Source organism: Galeopterus variegatus, unplaced genomic scaffold, assembly GCF_000696425.1.
Source record: "Galeopterus variegatus unplaced genomic scaffold, G_variegatus-3.0.2 Scaffold2778, whole genome shotgun sequence".
Taxonomy (NCBI): Eukaryota; Metazoa; Chordata; class Mammalia; order Dermoptera; family Cynocephalidae; genus Galeopterus; species Galeopterus variegatus.
The window spans coordinates 158239-176112 of record NW_007728889.1 but is presented as its reverse complement, the minus strand read 5'-3'; the positions used below and the strand labels follow the sequence as shown (position 1 = coordinate 176112).

At 40.0% G+C, this 17874-nt stretch overlaps 1 protein-coding gene and 1 pseudogene across 2 annotated transcripts in view; both read right to left on the bottom strand.

Moving 5' to 3' along the window:
- MINPP1 (multiple inositol-polyphosphate phosphatase 1) overlaps window positions 1-5726 on the bottom strand; it is a 40107-nt gene extending 34381 nt beyond the window's left edge. The window contains exons 1-2 of one of the 2 annotated variants that reach the window (XM_008582968.1): window positions 5061-5726; window positions 2146-2343 (exon numbers count right to left, since the gene is read on the bottom strand). In XM_008582968.1, coding sequence (XP_008581190.1) covers window positions 2146-2343; window positions 5061-5697 — 835 coding nt within the window. In that variant the 5' untranslated portion in view covers window positions 5698-5726. The remainder of the gene's footprint in view (window positions 1-2145; window positions 2344-5060) is intronic. The other variant, XM_008582969.1, reaches the window with a different exon arrangement.
- Window positions 5727-16827: 11101 nt separating this feature from the next.
- LOC103598908 lies at window positions 16828-17645 on the bottom strand (annotated as a pseudogene).
- Between the last annotated feature and the right edge of the window lie 229 nt (window positions 17646-17874).

Here is a 17874-nt window from a genome sequence, read left to right as displayed (position 1 = left end):
AGATATACTGTTAAGTAAAAATAATAAATCCAGAAAATACATACAGCATCATCCCTCTATGTTAAAAAAAAAAAAAAAAGGATATCAACAGCAAAAATATTAATTGAGCAATTACTGTACCAGGCACTATGTTAAAAGCTTTGTGCAAATTAATCTCAGCAGTAGGGCCGAGCCCGTGGTGCACTCGGGAGAGTGCGGCGCTGGGACGGGTTCGGATCCTATATAGGGATGACCAGTGCGCTCACAGCGCTCACTGGCTGAGGGCGGTGCGGCCGGTCTCAAAAAGGACAAAAAAAATAAAAAAATAAAAAATAAATAAATCTCAGCTAATCCTTGCAATAATCCTCTGAGAACAGAGAATAAAAATTTTGCCATAGAGATATTAAGGAACTTGTCAGAAATTACTATCAATATTATACTAGAGCCAAGATTCAAATAAATGGTCCAATTCCAGCATCCATGATTTCAACCACTCTGCTTATACTGCCTACAAAAAGAATTTGCTTTCAGTTACCCCACCAGTAAAATGCAAATAATCCTTGCTCATTCAGAGACTAAAAATAGTTTATAAAAAACTTTCTTCAACAATTTAAATGCCCACTACCAGAATAATGGCTAGATACTGATGTAGTTATATGATGGAATTCTGTAAAAAAGTTCAAAATGTAGGACTAGAATTATAAAAATTGAATCAAAAACACAAAGTTGCATAAAAATCAAATTTCTCTTATATATACTTTGATACCATTCTTAAAAGTTTAAAAATCTGCAAAACAATATCCCACTTATATGTAAAAGCATATAAAAACTGAGGTGGAGGGCCAGCCTGTGGCTCACTTGGGGGAGTGTGGTGCTGATAACACCAAGGCCACAGGTTCGGATCCCATATAGGGATGGCCGGTTAGTTCACTTGGGAGAGCCTGGTGCTGACAACACCAAGTCAAGGGTTAAGATCCCCTTACCGGTCATCTTTAAAAAAAAAAAAATAAAACTGACATGGGATGATTTAAATGCTCAATTCATGACAATGGGTATCTCTCGATAAGAAAAGGAGAAGAATGAGATCCAGGAGAGGGACCAATGAACCTCAATTTATTCAAAGCAACTAACTGAAGTGCAATGTTAAAATTCAATAAAACTAAGTTGTGAGTATATGCTGTTCATTATATTGGCCTTTAATCTTATTTTCATATTTGGATTATTTCCCAATAAAATAATTTTTAAATGTCCACAGGTGACCCCAATGTACAGCCAGTTTGAGGAAAGAGAAAAAATTTAATTTCAAATATTGTTCTAAGGCATCTGCATTTTTTTGATCCTTATATAGCATCCAGGTTCTATGACTGACAGATTCTAACCTACTTTCTTTTTTCCCCCACATCTCCTACTTCCAGTCTTCTGAAAACTGATTCACAATATAATGAAATCCATAATTATTGTATGTATATTTGTCAACATCTGCTCTACGGATTATAAATTCCTAGAATACAGAAAAAAAAATCTTATTTTCTTAATTTCCCATTGCTAGGTGACCATGTGTGCCGGTTTTCCAACTGCTTTCCCAGCATAATCATTAATAGTATCCTCTTTCACTCTCAAAAGTGTCCCAATTTGGATACTAAATTGCATGGTTAGCCTATCCACTGCAATAACTAATGACAGACATGACTGCTAATTTTTCAACATCCCTACATATAAAAGCTTCAAAAAACATACTACTTTGCTTTTCACTTTCTAAAACACACTCCCTTCACACATCAACACGTACTTCTGAACAGCTTCAAAAGCTAAAGAATTTATATGATTTTCCATGTGTATCACTTATGAAAAGAAAGTCAGAAAAAAACAATTTTTGCTTCATAAATGTTTAGAGTTGAGGCTTTACATACCTCCACCTCAAAAAAAAAAAAATAAAGGCAAAATATAGCAAGAATCTTATATATTGATTTACATAAAATTCAAAGAAGAATATGAATCTAAAAATAGTAAGCATGAAGTGTACAATTATTTTGGCTTAGAGTATATTATTTTCTTACTGTAAATTCAATTGTGAACTTTTAAAAGGAATAATTCTATGTTATTTTTATTATCACACTGCAAAATTATTTAAGCTGAACTCCAAATAAAAGATAATAGGCACATTACCTGCATTTAAATCATTTAGTGGCACCTGTAAAGTAGCTGCAACTTTTTTTAAAATGTTCTGCATTTCTGGTCCAGTTTTGAAGGCCTCTACATGATAAAGAGCAGTAGCATTCCTTTCCACTTCAGCTAAAAACTTCTCACAATGATCAAAGAACCTCATTAGTTTATCATTAATCCTTGGAGGTCCACACTCCATATCTGAAAGGAAAAAAAATTACATATATATATTTGTAAATCACTGACATAAATAACAATTTCAAATTACTGAAAATGTTGTCATGTGTGAAAAAAGAATACTAATGTCCTATTAATCAGCATGTCTGATATTAAGCACATATTGATCAAAAAAGACACAGGGTAAAATTATTCTGCAATTGTAATTATTGTAATGCATGAGAGAACATGCTAGGAAAGACTAAAGAAACAGAGCATTGAAGACAAAATGATCAAAAAAGACACAGGGTAAAATTATTCTGCAATTGTAATTATTGTAATGCATGAGAGAATATGCTAGGAAAGACTAAAGAGCATTGAAGACAAAACGTGTTATAGCAATACTACACAATGAAATGAAGGTAACTGAAATGACTATTTTCCTAAAGAAAACAAAAATTAGACAGCAAAGTAATTAAAATGTACAAAACTGTGTTATATAAGTACTGTTTCTGTTAGGCAAAGAAAACTTCAGAAAGCAAACTAAAAATTAGTGAAGTTTCTGATTACACAGTGAGAGAGAATTCAACAGATCAAATCTGTTTTTTTTACTCTAAGCCAAAGTCTAAACAGAGTATTTTATTTTCTCAATTGACTTTTCCAGGCCTGTGTTACTTTACAAAAGATTCTGCTTTGGACAAAAACTACTGACAACAGCACAAAATACATTAGTGTTTCAGGTCTACTGTGCTACACTGTGCTACACTGTGCTACCCTGTGCTAGGTGCTTCTGATTTAGTTTATCGTCTAACTGATGCTCTCAGATAACTTTCCATTTAGAATTTAATAAGTTACATTATTTCCCCAATTTGGCTACAAATATGCATTGGAAAAGCATTCATAATCATGCTTCAACTATTGGAGTGCCTTTTAAGTTTTTCTGGTCAGATTCAAAACACATGTATCTCAATAATCATTTCTCTAATAATTTACCATTAAAAAAAACCCAAGTATATAATTTCTATATATAAATTATGGGAAAATTGAATATTGTTATTCCGTTTTGCTTTGGATGTATGTGAAGAAAAAATATACATATGTACGTGTAAATGTGTCCCCTGAAATGGATAATTCTTCCCATTTTAATTGCCAATTGGACTGTATTTCTTAAAATATTTTGACTAGGAAAATAAGTGAACTCTGTCATCTTTTTCTGTGGCCTCAAAATATGACTTCCCAAGTGGATCTGTCTATTTCAGCCTTATTATCATCTAATTACTGCTGCTCTTTAAACAGAAACAAAGGCATTGTTCTGGTGCTATAAAAATACAAAATCTAACTCAGTGGCCTCTCCCAAAAGCCCAGATGTACACAACAAGCAAAACAATTGTCTATAGATAATAATAAAGTGGCTAGGCAAAAGGTTTAATCTCTGAGACTGAAAACGGTGAGGGGTGGGCTTATTCTGAGCTATTGTGATTGCTGTTTGTACTCTGAGGCAAATGCCAATCTTCACAATGCCATCTGAGGGCAAAAATTCATGCATTCCCGGAGGTCCAGAAAACAGTACAGCATATATACTGTGCTATATGAAAGTACAAGGGTACTTGAAAAAGTTCATGGAAAAATTCATAGGATCTTTTAATTCTATTTTTCCCTGAACTTTTTGAAGTACCCGTGTATGTTCTGCTTTCAACATTCAGTTAATGTAATAGATAAATGGCGAATTTTCACCCACGTTAATGGAAAAACTCTAGCTATAATTAAAAAGCACAATTCAACAGGTGACTAAACACAAGTCATCAAACCAAGTGACCCACAAAGCAATAACACGACACACAGTCAAGGGAGAAATCCATTGGAGATGGCTTAACTGTTAGGAAGAAATGACAAACCAGTCTACCCCTAATTTATTTTTCACTGGGGCTTTGAAGCTAAAAGGCCACTTCAACTCTGACCTTAAAACTGATCCAGAAGCTATTAACACTTGTTCATCACTGTCACAAAAACATTTCACGTTTTTATTCTCATCAGGTATGTTACAGGACAAATGGAAACTGTACAGTGTAATGGTTAAGACAGCAAGCTCTAAATCAGATTTACTGGATCCATAACTAGCTGTATGAAATTGGGCAAATTATTTAGGGTTTTTGTGTCTCAATTTCTTCATCTGTGAGATGGGGTGAAAAACTATCAACATCTGAGAGCAGCTGTAAGAATTTAGTAAAATAAGTGTGAGGCATGTTTGGCACACAGCAAGCATTAAGTGTTTGCTATCATCATTACCTCTGACTATCAAAACATTTTCTGAGAGAAAAAGCACCATTCTGAACAAGACCTGGATTCTGGGTCTGACTCTAGTCCTCAAACTACAGAAGGACAAAGAGGCATCCTCTTTAAGGGTGCCCAACTGTAAAACTAGCTGTCTGGGAGGGGACCGTTCAATTTGGAAATGGAAGAAGTAAAATTCCGGGAAACACCTCGTCTGTCTGCATTCCCGTTGGATCCCCAACCGCGCCTACAATGTCCGGTTAGTAGGTACTAAATTCATACCTCATGAATGAATAAACGAACATACGCACGAGGAGAAGGGAGACAGCCAAGTCCCGAACACCCCGCGCCCGGGGAGCGCGCAGCCCCCGGGATGCAGGATTGGGAACAGAGGGAGGTGAGGAAAAGCTGGGGCTGGGGAGTCCAGGGTATGGAGGAGGCAGGGGAGAGGACCAGGGCAAGGGCACTGGGCCAGCGGCCCGGGCGGTCACCTGCGACGTCGGGCGGCGGCAACCCAGGGTGGTAGTGCTGCCACAGCCCCTGCAGGAAGGCGGCGCCGCTGTCCACGCAGCGGTGCTTGGAGCTGGTGATGAGCCGCAAACGACCGTAGTTCTCGCGGCTGAAGAGGGCCGGGAAGAGCGAGGCTAGGCGCAGTGCCAGCTGTCGCATGTCCTGCCGTCCCTTCTCCACCAGCTGTCCGTCCATCCAGTCCGCGTACCACAGCGGCCAGTCCGCCAGCGCGGCGCCCAGAGGGCGGCCGCGGGCACTGCCGTCCTTGCCACCCGCGGGCCCGCGGGCCTGCAGCAGCCCGTGCAGCTGCCTCAGCTTACGGATCTGTTTGGCCGTGGGGTAGCGGGTGCCGTGGCGGATGAGGGCGACCAGCTGCACCGGGGTGCAGGTGTCCTGCAGCAGCTCCGGGTCCCGCCGCGGCGCCTCGGGGTCCGACAGCAGCCCGGGGTTGACATCCTCGTAGCGAGTCTTGGTGCCGAAGTAAGGGCTGAGCGCCGAGGCCACCGGGTCCCTCGGCTCCAGGAAAGAGCAGCGCGCGAGCGACGAGAGAAGCGCCGCCGCCAGGGCCGCGGCGGGTGCTACGGAGGCCCCGAGGAGGCGGCTGGGGACGCGCAGCATAGCGGGGCGGCTCGCGGAGGGCGCCGTGCGGCTGCTGTCGCCCGACTTCCGGCTCCGGCGGGCGCGGGGCGGGCCTGGAGGGCGCTTCCGGCCTGTGCGCCTTGCCTGGGCTGAGCGTCGCCCACGGCGGCCGGAGGACGGTCGTCCCTTCCGGCGGCGAGCTCGGGCGGTCCGGTTAGGCCTGTGGTTCAAGTGCAAGACCCCGAGGAGCGTGGGCCGGCTGCCCCGGAACGTGGGCGAGTTTCCTCTTAGCTGGCGCCGCAGGGATAGGCTCAACGACTACTCCGCGTTTTTAATGTTCTTGGGTGTGATTGAAGCGCAGACTAAGCCTTAGCCTCCGAGGCTGCCGAAACGGGGTATCTTTTAACAGATGACTCTTGTATCACCATCCCTACCCCATTCCGTGTTTTTCCAAGTGTAGTTTCTGAACCTGTGCATCAAATTCACCCGAGGCGGTTGTTGAAAATGCAGATCGCTGGCCTTGCTGCGGGATCCCGCTTTAAAGCCCAAGCTTTTTCTCCCGTTCGAGTTTGAAAATAAGCAGGATACAAAGCAGAGAAGAACTTGGAAAGAGGCTTGATTCTCCAGGAGTTTAAGTCCTTATCTTTTGGTGTAATCTCGACCTGGACTAGCAGAACTAACACAGAACAGACATCAGTGAGACAGCTTCCAAAAGTTCTGTACTTGTTGATCCTAAAGCCTTGAAGAGTAGAGACATAGCTATCCTGTTAACTTGGGCGCATTGAGTCATGTCTCAGCAAGTTTACTCCATTATTAAGTATGAGCTAATCTGCTGTGAAGGAAACATGCTCTCTATCAGTACTCTGGGTCCATACTCTCTTCCCATGTGTTTATTTAAGCAAATCAGCAGCAGCATTTTTCCTTGGTTATTGCTCAGAATTTTTGGCCCCCCAAATTATAAATCCCAAGAATACCTTGCTTTCTCTGCTTGAATCCTGTTTATATGTTAGTTTGGAAAAGCGTAAGCAATAAAGGAGTCATGGTGATCCAAATCCAAGAAAATTTGGACCATGTTTTTTAAATGTAGCTTTCCCTTCAAATACACTGTTACATTGCTCTTGGTAAGCCCATCACCATCTTTACTCCTTTTCTCTTTGGTTAAGTCTCTCTGGTTCAGAGAGGTGTGCCTCTCAGTGTTAACCGAGAAGAAAATGGTGTAAAGTGAAGAATAGATTCCAGTTCTAATGCTGAAAATTTTAAGATGTGCAGGGTTCCATCTTTAGGGCAACAGATGTTCTTTTTGATATGCCCTCTTGAGAGGTGTGCCTCTCAGTGTTAACCGAGAAGAAAATGGTGTAAAGTGAAGAATAGATTCCAATTCTAATGCTGAAAATTTTAAGATGTGCAGGGTTCCATCTTTAGGGCAACAGATGTTCTTTTTGATATGCCCTCTTCTAGAATGTCATTGCCTGAATATTCATGGTCAGTGAGATTTTCATGGAACTTTGCTCAAATTAGTATTTAATGAATAGCCACCCCTTTTTCATAGACTTCCTAACCCTTACACATTATACGCTGAGGTGCCTGATAATATTTCTAAGTTCAGTCAACAAGTATTTGGGCCAGGTGCATCTCACTATATTTGGCTTAATGTGTGTTTAATAATGATCACCTCTTATATCCAAACTTTTGAGTCCTTGAAAGCTAACTAAGTCATCCCAAAAGCATGATTCACTTCTTCCTAATGAAACAAACTACTTATAAGACCTGTGGCACACATTCTTATATGCTAAATTTGCCCCAGCTTGATTTTATTTTCCTTCCCCTAATTTCTCATTTGTTAATTTTTATACTATTTTATATACTTACATAAACCAACTCCAATTCTTTTTCATGTCTTGCAGAGATAACAATAATAAAAATAAAAGTAAACAATGCCTCCATGTTTTTGGCTAGGACGAAGCAAGATGTAGTATAAAAAGTATAAGGAGTACATAAGCTTTGGATCCATACTCTAAGCTCTGCCACTCATTACCTGAATGACCTTTTGAAGTTACCTAAGTTCTCTGAGCTTTAGTTTACTTATCTGAAAGTTAGGAATTTAGAATCTACATTGCAGGATTATTGTGACCGTCAGAGATGATGTATTTAAAACCCATACAACAGGCTGCTATAAATGGTATTTTAATGTTCAATGTTATTATTATTCCTGCACTAAGAAGCTTAGCTCTCTGGCAATTACATGGTATACACTTACTTCCTCTGAACATTAAAATGAATGACTTTCACAGGTAAGTCATTCATCAAAGATCATTTTATAAATTTTGTCATAATGAGTGTCTCACTTAAAATGAGTGTCTCATTCTTAGAGCAGTGAGCAGCCTTTAAAATTTTTTCAGAAGATCATAGGCCATGCTCATCTTTTCATGCCAGATCATGACTTAATTCTCGGGGCAGTCTGTAAATTGGCTGCCTTTGAGATATAGGCCCGCCTGGTCCAATCAGTTCGTGCAGAGGAGTTTGTATGGTACAAAATTTGGCTGCTGCTCTGCAAAGATCATGGGTGAATCACCTTCCCACATAAGAGGCTGTGGGCATGGGAGCAATGTATTTAGCAAATCTACTACAGCACAAGTGATAGAAAGGAAAGTAAATAGTTTAAGTTCCTTGAAGAGATGGGAGAAGATGGAACGAAGAGCACAGAGAATTGTATTTGGTTGTTTCTTTTTTAAATTTATTAATATTATTTTTTACATTCTAAGATGTTGTGGAGCAGTTTGGGGAAGGGGGGAAAGGGGAGAGAGATAGGGTAGGAGGAAGAGGAAGGGGGGACATGGTTGAGGACCCCCAATTTTATGATGTCATACACAGTATTTTAAGTTATAGTCAACTATACTTTTAAAGAGGTTATTAAAGAAGATAGTTTTCTGGTGAAGAAACAATAAAGAAAAGGAAAAGGCTAAATTCTGTGGGGAAAAGGCTAGGCTGTTTATATAAGCATTCACAAAGAAAATGATGTCTGAAGTTATACTTTCTGGTTTTCAAATTCTGGCTTTATCACTTAATATCTGTGAGATTTTGAACAAGTTCAACTCTGTTGCCTCAATTTTATTTAATCTGTAAAGTGGGTATAAACACACGAAGACTTTATGTACTTCCTGGTCCCAAATAAGTATCAATTACTTTTATTAAGCAGTATTAAAATGTTTCTTATTTTTTGCTTCTCCCTTAATGGAATAAACTGACAAATGAGCAGTTTTTCATAGATATGTATCTCACAACTACATTAGGCAACTAACTTTGTGCCTATGCCAAGAAAGTTTTAGCTCTACTACCTGCTCCGCTGTTGCTTCATTCCTCTTTTAACATTTGCTCATTGTAGATTTAGTGCTTATTTTCTTTTTGTTGCAGTACAAGAAGCCAAAAAAGAGTGGTCCATGTGTATGGATGGGGCTGGAATGATCCATGCTTCAACAGCAGTCCTTCAACCTTGCATGAATGTGGAGGCTGCATAGACCACAAGCTCTGAGGACTGCAAGATACCTTAGCTCAAAAGGAGTCACACCATAGCCGACAGCTAACCACTAGGTTGTTCTCCAGCATATCAGAGCTACTTTGAATTGCTATAAGTTATACTTCAATTAATATAAAGAACTTCACTGAACCACACACAACCATTGAAGTTACCTACTGTTTATGTCATCTGTTACACCCTGCCAGAGTTATTTTGCAGTGACAAAGCTTCTCTGCTGGTGTCCTTACATCCTAGGACTTTGATGTTAGTAATTCTTCCTTTCTATCAAATATTGGTTCTAAATCGTCAGAATTACGGTATTTGAGAAACCAGATGCAAAATTATGGTAGGCTTAAGTTACCAATATTCTTTATATGCTTTGATATTCCCATTTAATAGAGGGAAACTATAGATATACACTTTATAGTCTTGTTCTACAGTGATTTTCCTGCACAACCCAGCAGTGTTGCACAGAAACATAATTTCCTCCAAAAGTTTCCTCCATCAAAATATATTCCATCGCAAAGATAAATAATGGCTTTCTGATCCTGGCAAAAAGGTCTCTCTTCTCCCCTATGCTTTTCAAGAACAGGCATAAATGATAGCAATTGTGTTTCAGCATTGTATGTTTTTCTGAAATGATAGTTTTCCAAAATGGGAAAATCTCTTTGAGCCATTGCACCTGTAGGATGATTGGTTAGCTAACTTTAAAGCCATTAATGATTTCTTATAACTCCAAAGAATAGAGAACTTTCAGAACGCAAGTTATTTTTTTACTGTTTCTTCACCAAGAAAGCTGTTTTTTACTTAGTCCATTAATGTCAATTTCATGTTTTCTCAATAGCCCATGCATAAACCAATCTTTTTTCAAGTTTTGTTCACTTTTGCTGTAACATAGACCCATCTTTCTTTGGTTGAGTTGATTTGTCTATATTATATATCAGTAAATATTAAAATCCAAATGATACCTAAGCAAGAAAAGCAATATAGACATCTGTAGACTCACACACTTGGTTGCAGCCCCTTTAGTGAACAGGACAGTTCACACTCCTGTTGAAGCAACCATTATGGTTCCACAAACAACACCCCATATTAACCCAAGAGATAAAGCACGTTGTGCTAAATGATTCATTGGTTAATACCTTAGATGCAGGAGCCATGGTGAAAATATTCATACCTCATCTTACATTAAGTAGACTGTCAGCAATTATTTGTTGAAAATGTGTATGAATGAATGAATAAATGAAAATAGAGTGGGAAGAGAAAATACGGAAATAATATTGCTTTGTATTTATGCAGTATAATTATCTCATTTTATCTTCCCAGTATCCCATGATGTATGCAGAATAATATTTATATAATGTTGTGAATGTGGCAATCAAGACAGAGAGATTAGATGCCTTACCTAAAGTCATCCAACAAGTATTTAGTAGAACAATTCCAGGATGTGATCAATAGAAACAGCTATCCCCATGCTTTTCCTGATACCCACCCTATTACTGACAAATGAATAATGACTTCAAAAGAGGTCACTTGTGGCTGGGGCTAAAAGGATACATTTTTAGCACTTACTGTAGTATTGGTTAATGACACAGCATTTATTCTTCTTTTTTCTTTGGAATCTTTGGAATGTGTAGATATTTTCCTGTCAGGAAGCTCACTCTACTCCCATCCCCTCCTCAGGAGAAAATCCTAATTGGTTTAAACCAATCTTAGTAATTTTTTCTTGCCAGTTTTAATTTAGGATAGAGCATGTGACTCGATTCTAGCCAATGAGATATGAGGGGCAGGTCACTGGGAGTTTGTGGGAAAGTTATTTTTGTCCTTAGAGGAAGATAGTGGGGTGAACAGACAACACTTTATAGGGTCAATGGTTTGGAGATCCTGTTGAGTCAAAGGTATATTGAATTTGGCACGGTAAAATAGCTTGGAAGAAAAGGAAATTATGGTTAGAATGCAGCCTTGTAACACCAAGGTCATGGGTTCAGAACCCTGTGCTGGCCAGCCACCAAGAAAAAAAAAAGAATCATAGAAAAGGAAATTATGTTCAGTAAATAAAATGCTTAAAATTGATATTTTGAAGGTGGTACAGTAGTTGTTATTGATTAAATGAAACTGTTAGAATGTGAGATTAAGAAAGTTTATCCAAGACAGGTTATATAATACAAATCATTCAAAAGTGAGGAGGTAAATAAAACTAAGAGGCCAGGAAGTCCTGGTTCCAAACTTCTGCTCCTTCTGGACGTAAGCCCCACTAACTTCTCACCTTCCACTAGTCTACGCACCCCTCTTCGCCTACCTCTAAAAACACCCAGCTCACTCAGCAACTTTTACATGAATTTTATTAAAGTAAATTATTTTGCATAGGCATTTTGTTTTTTATAGATGTTATCAGTGGTTTGGAAAGATGAAAGAGATTGACATTACAGAGATGCCAAAAATTTTAAATATAATCTTTAAAAAGACTTGGGTTTTTTTTGTTTTTTTTTTAAAGGATGACTGGTTTGGGGATCTTAACCCTTGACTTGGTGTTGTCAGCACCATGCTCTCCCAAGTGAGCTAACCAGCCATCCCTATGTAGGGATCCAAACCCGTAGCCTTGGTGTTATCAGCATTACACTCTCCCAACTGAGCCACGGGCCGGCCCAAAACTTTGTTCTTAAAATGAAAGATAGAGATACTCAAGGAAGAGACAACTGCATGGATATTAGCATGTCTAAATATGACAAGACATGCCACAGCCATCTTGCAACCAGGGAGGAGCCAGCTTGAGAACAAGGCAACCACATGAGGTGACACAGCAGAAAGTGGAAAAAACTGGGCTGGCTGGTTAGCTCAGTGGGTTAGAGCGCAGTGTTGTTATACTGACTGGCCAGCTGCCAAAAAATAAAAATAAAAAAAAAGTAGAAAGAACCTGAGTCTTTGATGATGCTTTTGAGCTGATGAATTAAGCCTGGAGTATATATACTCTGGCCTTACTGTAAGGAATCTAAATGTCTTTACAGTTTAAATCAATGTTTCATTGTTTTCTGTAGAAATCCTTCTAACTGGTATAAGTATCTATTAACCCATTAACCCCACCACAACCCCACCTGATTCCTTAGGATGTTCTTTTATGCTTTTCTTGATTTTGCCTATTGAGAATAATAGAAAATCACCATCTGTGATTTTTCTGATTCCATCTCCTTGGCTATGACCTGGGGTCTCTCACTCACAATCACAGTTTATGATGCATGGGAAGCACCTAGAAGAGTAGGGGGTAGGTGGGTAAGATGAGATGTCTGGGATGGAGGTGACATGGGTCAGCACAGATGGGTAGGCAAGGTGCAGTGGGAAAGCTAAGCGGGAGATGGAAATGAAAATCAGAGAAGGCACCTCTGAAGCAGATCCTCAGAAAGCCTGTCTTGCGAACACATGGGCCACATTTTTTGGGAGAGTTATGGAACCCACACTACAGTAATGGCATCACTTAGATCCATACTCTTCTGTCAAGGGGAGAAATCAATGTTCATGAGATATCAAGGGGTTCTCATCATGCTAAATTCTTCAGAAACAGACCAAATACTGATATGTCTCGTGATGATATGATGATCTAAAAATGAGAGGGTTGATTTAAATTTTTCCTGTAAACATCCAAGAGATCCATGGTATTCTCTCTCAGCCTAGCACAAGTCCTGCAAACTAGAAGATGACCTTAACATTCACTCTAGGGTGGCTCTACCTAGTGACCTCTTGTCTTTCCTAAATGTCTTTATAAGGACATAGTAATATTCTACCATGAATTATATGAAAGCTGTTCACATGCATTAAGGAGTAAATATAACAAACAGGCTGCTCTTTGATGACTCTAGAGGTACATATTTACTCTTGGGCATTTGAGGAAAAAAAATTAATTCCACAATACATCATACTCATTTGAGTTTGAAACCATAAAGAGGAAGGAAGTAATCATTAGAGCAAAAATAGAGAATAGAAAAAACAATAGAATCAATGACACAAAAAAATGATTCTTTGAAAACATCAATGAAATTGACAAAACTTTAGCTAGATTAATTAAGAAAAAATAGAATACTCAAATTACTAAAATCAGAAAGGAAAGAAACAATGTACTTTATTTATAGGAATAAAAAGGATTATAAGGCTATACTATGAACAGCTATATACCAACAAATTGGAAAAAATCTAGACAAAATAGACAAATTCTTAGAAACACACAAATTATCAAAACTGATTCAAGAATAAAGAGTAAATCTGAACCGACCTATAACAAGTAAGGATACTGAATCAGAAAACAAACAAACAAAAAACTCCCAACAAAGAAAAACTGAGGAGAAGATCATTTTCCTGGTGAATTCTATCGAACATTTAAAGAAGATTTAACACTAATCCTTCTCAAAATCTTTCAAAAAGTAAAAGAGAACAGAACACTTCCTAACTCAATCTATGAAGCCAGCATTATTATCCTGATACCAAAGCTGGACAAAGACAACACAAGAAAAGAAAACTATAGACCAATATCCCTTATGAATGTAGATATGAAAATATGCCCCCAAATGCCTGTAAATCAAATTCAGCAGCATGTTAACAGTATTATACACCATGGCCAAGTGAGATTTATCCCCAAAATGCAGGAATGGTTCAACAAATAAAAATCAACCAAGGTAATACACCACATTAATAGAATCAATGGCAAAACCAACACATATCATCTCAATTGATGTTGAAAAAGCATATGACAAAATCCAATGCCCCCTCATAATAAAAGCACTCAATAAACCATGAATAGAAAGGAATTTTCTCAACATGATAAAGGCCATTTATTAAACATCTACAGCTAACATCATACTCAATGGGGAAAGACAAAAGTTTTTCTCTAAAATCAGGAATAAGACAAGGATGCCCGTTTTGCCACTTCTGTTCAGCATAGTACTGGCAATTCTAGCCAGACCAATTAGGCAAGAAAAAGAAATAAAGTTGTAGGACTCACACTTTCTGATAATCAAAACTTACTACAAAGCTACGATAGTCAAGGGGCCGGCCCGGTGGCGCACTGTATAGTGCGCCGCTTGGGAAGCACGACGGCGCTCCCGCCCGAGGGTTCGGATCCCACGTACAGACCGGCTCCCGCTCACTGGCTGAGCGAGGCGCGGGAGCAATGCCGAGGCTTGCGATCCCGTCGCCGGTCCCCGGTCCGGTACGGGGGCAACACTGAGGGTTGCAAACCGTTGCCGGACACGGAAAAAAGACAAAAAAAAAAAAACCTACGATAGTCAAAACAGTGTGTATCTGGCACATGGGTAGACATGTAGATGAACATAATAGAATTAAGAGCCCAGAACTAATACACCTATGGTCAATCAATTTTTGACAAGGGTGCCAAGACCACTCAATGGGGGAAAGGATAGTCTTTTCAACAAATGGTGTTGAGAAAACTGGTTATCCACATTCTAAAGAATAAAGTTGGATCTTTGCCTTACACAATACAAAAATTAATTCAAAATAGATCAAAAACCTAAACTTAAAAGCTATAAAACACTTAAAAGTTAAATGCTATAAAACTCTTACAAGAAAACAGGAAAAAATTAGAGGTTACCAGAGGCTGGAAGGAGGGAAGAATGGGAGTTACTGTTTGGGTACAGAGCTTCTGTTTGGGTGATAACAGGATTTGGGAAACATATAGCAGTGATGATTGCTCAACATTGTAAATATAATTAATACCTCTAAATTATACAGTTAAAGTGGTTAAAACGGTGAGTTGTATGTTATATATATTTTATCACAATTAAATAAAAGAGCTTGTGTTGCAAGTACATTGTTGGGACTATGAAATAATTCACCCACAGAATCGATGTTGTAAATAGTTGTTTGCTTCTCAATTTTGCCTGTTTAACCTAGAATAAATATTTGCCATGAAAGAGTAGTAAAATATTCTATCGGAATGTTGATAATTAATGAAAACCAAAAAAAATGTATTGAATCAGAAATAGTTTTACTTTATCTACTAGTGGTACCTAAAGAAAAGCAGTGGTGGAAAATGAGGAAATAGGAAGTTTTCTATTGATTCTGGGGAAATTTCAGGACAGTTTCGAGGTTAAATGTCTTGATTTTTTTTAATGACTGTGATAAGCTGAATAATGGCCTTCATTATTTCGATGTCCAAATTCCTGGAACCTTATATGGCAAAAGAGATTAAGCAAAAGTGATTAATTTCAGAGTCTTGAGATAGGAAAATTATCCTGTATTATTCGGTGGACCCAACGTAATCACAGGTGTCCTTTTAGAAAGACAAAGTGAGACTGAAAGAGAGGAAGAGAAGTTGATGGGACAATAGAAGCAGAGGTTGGCGTAATGAAGAGGCCAGAGCCAAGGTATGTGAGCAGCCTCTAGAAGCGGGAGCAGGCAAGGAAATGAATTCTCCTTCTAGATCCTCCAGAAAGAAAGGAGCCTTGCCAACCCATTTTAAACTTCTGATCTGCAGACCTATAAGGTGATAAATCTATGTTATTTTAAACCACTAATTTTGTTATAATTTGTTGCAGCAGCAATACAAAACTAACACAATGACTAATTTTACTTCCAAACTTATTGTTTCTCTTGCTTAAAACAGTTTTATCACAAGAACTATTTTTATATTAACCAGTTAAGATGATGGGTTTGAGAAGCCTTGTAAACTTGATGAAGCTAATGACGTAGATAATCTTAACTACCATTTACAATGCACTTGCCAAATACAAGGCATTGTGCTAAAAGCTATACATGTTGTATTCTTATTTTAAAAATCTTTACAGTCTTCTCAGGTAGATACCACTATATACTTTTACAGATGAAAACACAGAATCTATGAGGTGAAATAATTTATTTAAGGTCATACAGTGGTAGTGTAAATATACATGTGCTGAAAGAGAATAGGCAAGTCAGGAGTTAAGAAGCTATTTTTGTATTTCCTGCAATAAATTAAGGGTAGCTGTTATTAGTAATAGAATGAAAGTTTGAGAGAAAAGAAAAAAAAAATACACAGAAATGTCAAGTTAGGAAATTCCTTACGCTGGTTGGTTCAGTACAGCTTGGCCATAGTTTAGATGGAGTTTAGAGAAGCAATAGTCAACCAGCCATTTCTATGTTGGGTGTTTGAAAGTCAGATGCTTATAACCCTTAGGCATTCTTTTTTTTAACCTTTGTACTTGTAATTATGATCATGTTAATGTGTAGAACATCAGCCAAGAACCAGAACTAACTGCTCAACAGAACATACCATGGAGTGAGTACTGCCCACCCCTCAACCAAATATGTTTAATACAAGCTTTTTTAGCTGTTGGATCCCCAGGGAGGGAGATGTTTGTGTGATTGATTAGGGTGGCATATTATGGGGTGGAGTTGGGATTCAATCCCAGAACATAATTCCCAAGTTCTTGCTTTCTACGACCATGTTGCCTGAACACCATGGGCAGGAAGGAACAGGCCCAGGCAGTCAGGCCAGCTGGGATGTAAGGGGATGAGGACACCATGGCCCAGTAAGTGCACATGGTCCAGGAACCCGTCAGCCAAGGCAGGAGGAGCGAGAGTGAGCCCTGCTTCTGGGCTCACGGCCCAGCCTCCCCAAGAGGAGGCCCTTGTCCTCCTCTTCATTCTGCAGTCTATGCTTCTCCCAGAAGAGGTCAGGGCCACTGGGCCCGGGGGGTGGGGGGTGGGAGGACGAGGGTAGCAGCATACCTGGAGCAGGGTGCCCCTGATGAGTCTATGTAGGTGCCCTGGAATGCTGAGTAGTGGCCGACTGGGCACCCTGGGGCTCCATGAGGCCTCCACTTCTGACTATGGCATCTGCTATCATCTCCTGGGAGATCTGCACTGTTGGTTCATCCTGGCTGACACCTGGGCCCACCATGGTCTCATGGCCACTGTCAGAGGCAGCAGCAGCAGTGGGGGTAGCGGCCTGAGTTGACCACCCCTCTGAGGCCTGTGGGCAGACACAGCTCTTTCGAATATTGATGCCGCATACCAGGTGGCCCTCACATCCTTCTCATCCAGGTGGTAGTCCTGGGTGATACTGCTGCTAAGGTCTGAGATCTTACTGGTCTTCTCTAGGAACAGTGTCTGATGTGCACTTGGCCAGTTCATTGCTCTGGTATACGCTAAACAGCTCTGTCAGCTTCCTGAAGATGAGCACATGGATCTCCCGGGGTGTCATAGAGCCATGACCCATCTCGGGCAGGTCCAGGTCCAACTCATTAAAGGAGTAGTATTCCTCGGAGCTGCAGGGACTGCTGACAAGGGTGCTGGGCAGTCTGTGCCACATGGGTGGGGGCTCAGCCAGTGCCTCCCTGAAGCAAGAGTCCACGTCAGGGACCACAGAGCTGGAGATGAAGGTAATGCTCTCTGGCCCACAGTGACCAGGGTCCTTTGGGTCTGGTCTACAGGTGTGGAGGCTTGGTGGGGGCTGGGGTGGTTCATCATACGATTCTAGACATAGCTCCATTGGCCGCTCCCAGGGTCCCACATGTGGCAGCCCAGGTGATGGGTGGAGGTGTCCGGGGCCAGGCATAGCTCATTGCATGGTTTGCTGCCGCCAGACACCTGTCCCACCAGGTGAGCCGTCTCAGGCTCAGTCTCTCCCCCAACTCCTCACCACTCACCTCCACCTTAGGCATTCTTTTTTTTTTTTTCCTTTTTGTCTTTTTTACTGACCGGTAACGGGATCGCAACCC